Source organism: Eimeria maxima, genomic scaffold (assembly GCF_000499605.1).
Source record: "Eimeria maxima Weybridge genomic scaffold, Emw_scaff352, whole genome shotgun sequence".
Taxonomy (NCBI): Eukaryota; Apicomplexa; class Conoidasida; order Eucoccidiorida; family Eimeriidae; genus Eimeria; species Eimeria maxima.
Window position 1 is genome coordinate 7,497 of NW_013563820.1, and position 5,395 is coordinate 12,891.

The 5,395-nt window shown below is 43.1% G+C and overlaps 1 protein-coding gene across 1 annotated transcript; it reads left to right on the forward strand.

Moving 5' to 3' along the window:
- Positions 1 to 1,521: 1,521 nt before the first annotated feature.
- EMWEY_00029680 (acetlytransferase, GNAT family domain containing protein, putative) lies at positions 1,522 to 4,095 on the forward strand (the record flags this gene model as incomplete). Its single annotated transcript, XM_013478269.1, has 1 exon — positions 1,522 to 4,095. One exon carries the CDS (start codon positions 1,522 to 1,524, stop codon positions 4,093 to 4,095), a length of 2,574 nt encoding a protein of 857 aa, XP_013333723.1.
- Positions 4,096 to 5,395: the final 1,300 nt, after the last annotated feature.

The following is a 5,395-nucleotide window of genomic DNA, read 5'->3' on the forward strand; positions in this document are numbered from 1 at the left end:
ATTTGCTGCTGCCTGTTTACGTATTAAGACGCTCCCTTACTATGCATGTTATCTGCAAAATATTCATTGTATATATAGTAAGGAATACACCTATATATGACCCGAAATAATACGGGCTCGCTAGTAGAAACAGACAGAGAATGCCGCCTCCTGCGCCTTGTGCCTCCATGCACAGCTGCCTTGCAGCACTCTCTGCTGCAGCAGACGTTACTGGGAGTGTTGCTGTAGCAGTTGCTGCAGCAACTTTTCGCTGTAACTCTCGTCTTAACCGCCTCCTCAACGGAATAGGCATCAACTAACCTGCTGTCCTTGGCCACTGGGCGCATGATTGCTATAAGCTAGAGAGGGGAATTAAGGTGTTCTTAATGATGTTTACCTTAAGTGTTACTTTGCTTTGTTGCAGCTTTTGGCCTTCTTCCTCTAGTGAAGATCGGGGGCACTAATTGGAAAGTAGCTGCTTTCTAGTATGCTATTAAGTACTGTGAGTGCCGTAGTTTTGGGTTCTAAAATGCTAGAATCAAGAACGAAGAGGAATAAATATATGCTTGTAGTTCAAGGACGAAATACACTCTGTAGTATCGCCGTGCAGGGAGAAGTTGCATCTACTGACCCACGCTGCTGTCATTGAGGCTTCTGAAGGCATTAATGAATAGACGTAATGCGTTAATTAATTAAGGGAAAGAAATTAGAGAAGAAACCCGCGAAGAAACACCTTGTAGGAGAGGCAAATGAGCCGCGCTACTCCTGAAATCCTCTCAAGGTAACGCCCTAGCGAGCGCCGCCGACCAGAGGGTTCCCATGGTCATATTTTGCGATCTTCGTGGCATATGGGTAAAAGAAGAGAATTATAATTGATTAAGAGAGTTTAAATTGCAAAAAATTAGCGAGAAATAGGCTTAGTTGGCGGCTTCCCACTCAGCATGCAGTGCATGTACTTACTAGTAGTAGTTCACGATGCCGGATGTACACCTGAAGTGTCAGCGCATCTACGACCTGCCAGTCAGCGACCTGTACAAGACATGTTTCTGTGTGCTTTTTAACTATTTCTTCGGCGTCTGCTGCCGATGAAGCGCTTGTGTCATCTACTCCTTCCTTCGTCGTCACCTTTGTATTTGTCGTCGCATTTTCCTTTTTTTTGGCCTCTCCAGGGGGGCCCCATCTGACAGCCTGCGCAGCAGCTTCTCTGCTCACCTTCATCATGTATGGCTCCTAATAGCCTTCTGAATCAGGCATACAGCAAAGCCACTATTTGGCCTTATACAGCAGCAAGGACAGCAGCAGCAACCGAACAAGCAGCAGCAGCTGCTGCTGTTTCCGCCGCAAACGCTCATTAGCTGCGTTCTGACGAGACAGTTGCCTGTTTCTCCTTCATTATCAATTGTTACAGTGCCTCCCGAGCCTCTTAAGTGTCCGTCAGTTGGAAGGACCAGCAGATTGAGCAGCCATACGGACCTGCTACCTGCCTGCGTCTCTTCTTCCACTGCTGCCGCTGCTGGCGCTGCTGCTATACATGCATGCAGAATGGATGGGCCCAGCTATTCTTCCGCTGCCTCCGGCGTTCAGAGGGCCCTTCAATTCTTCCTGCAGACAGTCGATCAAAAATCTGATGGATGCCGTGCCAAGCCTGCAGAAGCAGCAGCTGCTGCTGCTCCTGCAAGAGGAGCTGGTGAAGCAGCGGCGCCAGCAGCAGCGGCTGCTGTAGCGACAGCAGTGCCTCCGAGTCCCCCACCCGCGGAAGTCCCATCGAAACCAGCAGCAGTTCAAGGCCGTGCCTCAGTGGGTACTCAGACGACAACAGCAACAGCAGCAGGAGGGCATCAGTTCCCTGCAGCAACGGAGTCATCTAGGGGCCTCCCAGGGTCCCCCAAGGGCTCCTCTGTAGACCCTTTTGCTTTCCGTGAGCGGCTGCCAACTTTAGATTCTGCCTTTGCGCCGCATGCAGAGGAAGTAGAAGAAAGCGGCTTTTCGCAGTTGTGTAGATACACCTCAGAGGTTATCCTTGCAGGGGCCCCCCAATTAGGGAGGCCCTTCTTAGGAGGAGGGAACGATGAGCTGCAGCCGGCAGAGCTGCTGCAGTGCGAGCATATGCTCCTTGATGATGTAGATGAGCAGCAGCAGCAGCAGCAGCAGAAAGTGGAGCAAGAGCAGCAACCGCAGTTGGCTGTTTCTTCTGCCATTCCTGCAGACTTCAAGAGCCCCCATCCTGTGCTGCAGCTGCCTATACACGCTGAGGTGTCTGGTCTCCCTTGTTCATTGCTGCTGCCCTATGTCTCTTACCGCCTTGCTACTGCAGCAGACCTTGTGCAGTTGCAGCAGCTGCATGCAGAGACATTTCCCTTTATGTATAACGATGCCTTCTATAACTATATCTGCTCAGGCAGAGGTTATGCTCTTCTAGCATCAGTACGCCGCAAAGATATTGCAGCAGTCAAGCTCAAGCTGCAGCAGCAGCAGCAACAGCAGCAGCAGCAGCAGCAGCAGCAGAAGGAGCAACAGCAGGAAAAGAGAAACGGGAGACACGGTGTCTCACAAGCTGAGTGCAATAGCAATGGTGCATCTGCAGCAGCAACGAAACCGGAACCAACAACAGATGCAGCAGCAGCAGCAGCAGCAGCAGCAACAGGGATGTCTGGAGCTGCGAGTGGCGATCGATTGTCTTCATGGCTTTCCTCTTTGCAATCTACGATGTTCCCATCTCGTCAGCAGCAGCAGCAGCAGCAACAGCAGCAGCAGCAAGACGAGGAGCTGCTAGTAGGTGTTATAACGGTCTCGCAAAGCCTTACATATATACTTAACGATGACGCTGTTGTTGTGCGCCGTTGGGTGCAGCAAAAGGAAGAAGAAATGGCACAAGCTGCTGCTGCTGAAGTTGCTGCTGCTGCTGCAGCTGCTGCAGCAGATGGTGGTGGTGATGTCTGTGGTTGTGATGGTGGGAATGGTAAAACAGAACCTGCCAGCAGCACAACAGCAACAGCAGTATCACCAGGAACAGCAGCAGCAGCAGCAGCAGCAGCAGCAGCAGGAGGAGAGGCAGGTATTCCTGAGGAGACGTGCCGTTTGCAGGTCTTAGCAAGAGAAGAGAAACAAATGGGTTGGAGTTCATTCCTCTCTGGCTTTAATCAAGACAGCAGCAGCAAGAACCGAACAGCAGCAGCAGCAGCAGCAGCAGCAGCAGGAGAGGATAGGGAAGACGGGGAAGGACGGGTTAGTTATTGTGGTAGTGTAGGAGATAATAATAATAATAATAGTAATCAGCAGCAGCAGCAGCAGCAAGACATGGTATGTAAGGACTTGGCCTATGTATTAACATTAGCAGTTGCTGCTCCTTTCCGTCGTTTAGGTATAGCTGGTAGTTTGCTGCAGCAAGCGGTGAATTATTTTAGATCAGCAGCAAACCCTGAAGGAACAATTGCACTGTATCTACATGTAGCTGAATATAATAAGGCAGCATTAAACTTTTATATAAATAATTATTTTTATAATATATGGTGTTTTCCTGATTTTTATTCAATAGATGGACAACCTTATGGATCTTATTTATGTTGCATGCATCTACATGAGACATGTAATTCTTGTCGTTATAATAGACGTAAAAAAGCTGCAGCTGCTGCAGCAGCTGCATCAGCAGCAGCAGCATCAGCAGCAGTAGCAGCAGCAGCTGGTGTAGCTGGTGCAGAAGTTGTTAGAGGGAAAAAGAAAAAGAAACAGCAACAGGAGGGGCAGGAACAGCAGCAACAAAAACAAGAAATTGAAGGGGAAGAAGAAGAAGAACAAGAAGAACAAGAACAAGAAGAAGAAGAAAAAGGAGGAGGAGGAGGAAGAGGAGGAAGAGGAGGAGGAGGAGGAGGAGGAGGAGGAGAAGAAGATTTATTACAAAAACATACAAGAGGAATTGTTAAAGGATTAGAAGGAATTGGCAAAGCATTCAAGGCTGTACAATCCTCTGTTACTGATTTCTTACATACTACTACTACTACTGCAGCAGCAGCAGCAGCAGCAGCAGCAGATACTGCTCCACCAACAGATACAGCAGCAACACCAGATACAGCAACAAATACAGCAGCAAGTAATTCTACCAGCAGCTATCATCTTTAACTCTTTTTTTTTTTTTTCTTCCTTTTGTATCTTATTCCTTATTAAGTATATATATACATATACATATTTATATATTATATAATATGTATATCTTATGTATTATATATGTATATATATATATATTATATAATATAGTATATATATACATAATATTGTATGTTTATACATATATGTATATATATAGGGTAGTGTGCTTATAAGCAGATAAAGAGGAAAGTACTGAGTAGTCAGGAATAATAAGAGGTACAGTAGTATACACACCAATAACCACCAGCAGCAGCAGCAGCAATAGCAAGACCAGTAGTAGCAGCACGTGCAGAAGCAAGAGTAGCAGCAGCAGCAGCAGCAGCAGCAGCAGCAGTAGCAGCAGCAGCGAGTGTGTGTCACTGCAGCTCTCTATAAAGGGGGAAGAAGTATAATTAATTAATTAATTAATTAATTAATTAATATAAATATAAATATATAAAGTAAATAGATAAATAAATAATAAATAAAGTGGGAGGTAAAAAGGGAAAGAATTGCCGTAAAAGGGTTTGTGCAATAGGGATTCTAAACCCTAAACCCTAAATTGTAAACCCTAAACCCTAAACCCTAGGAGGGTGATAGGAGGCAAACATTAACGAATAAATACTGATTTTTTTTATATAATAATAATAATAAACAAAAACCCTCATCTTTTTTCTTTATATATAAATAAATAATAAACATAAACCCTAATATTTATATATAAATAAATAAGCAAACATAAACCCTCGTCTTTTTGCTGAGGGAAGAAAAAGGGTTTAATTTATAATTAATTTATTTAATTAATATAAATAAATTGTATTTATTTATATTAATTAATTATAAATTAAAAAAAAAACCCTTATGTTACGATTTAATTAATTATTTATTATTAATAATAATAAATTATTATTAATAATAAAAGAAAGAAAAGGTTTTTTTTATATAGAGAAAATGTATTTTCTTTCCTTTTCTTTCTTGTTTTCCTTGTACACAATAAGCCATTTATTTAGTTAATTATTATTAACTAATTAAATAAATAAATTTAATTAATTAAATTAATTTATTTAATTAGTTTAATTTATTTAATTAAATTAATTAATTAAATTAATTTTTCTTTTTTTGCTGCTGTATTAATCCTTTTACAGTGCTGCAGCAACTGCAGCAAAGAAGAGGAGCGCAGACACCGCAGAGCAGCAGCAGCAGCAAATGTCTTGGGTTTATATTTCTTTATTTTTTCTTCTTCCTCTAGACATAAAAAAGGAAATAAATCCCTAAAAAAAAAAAAAAAAAAAAA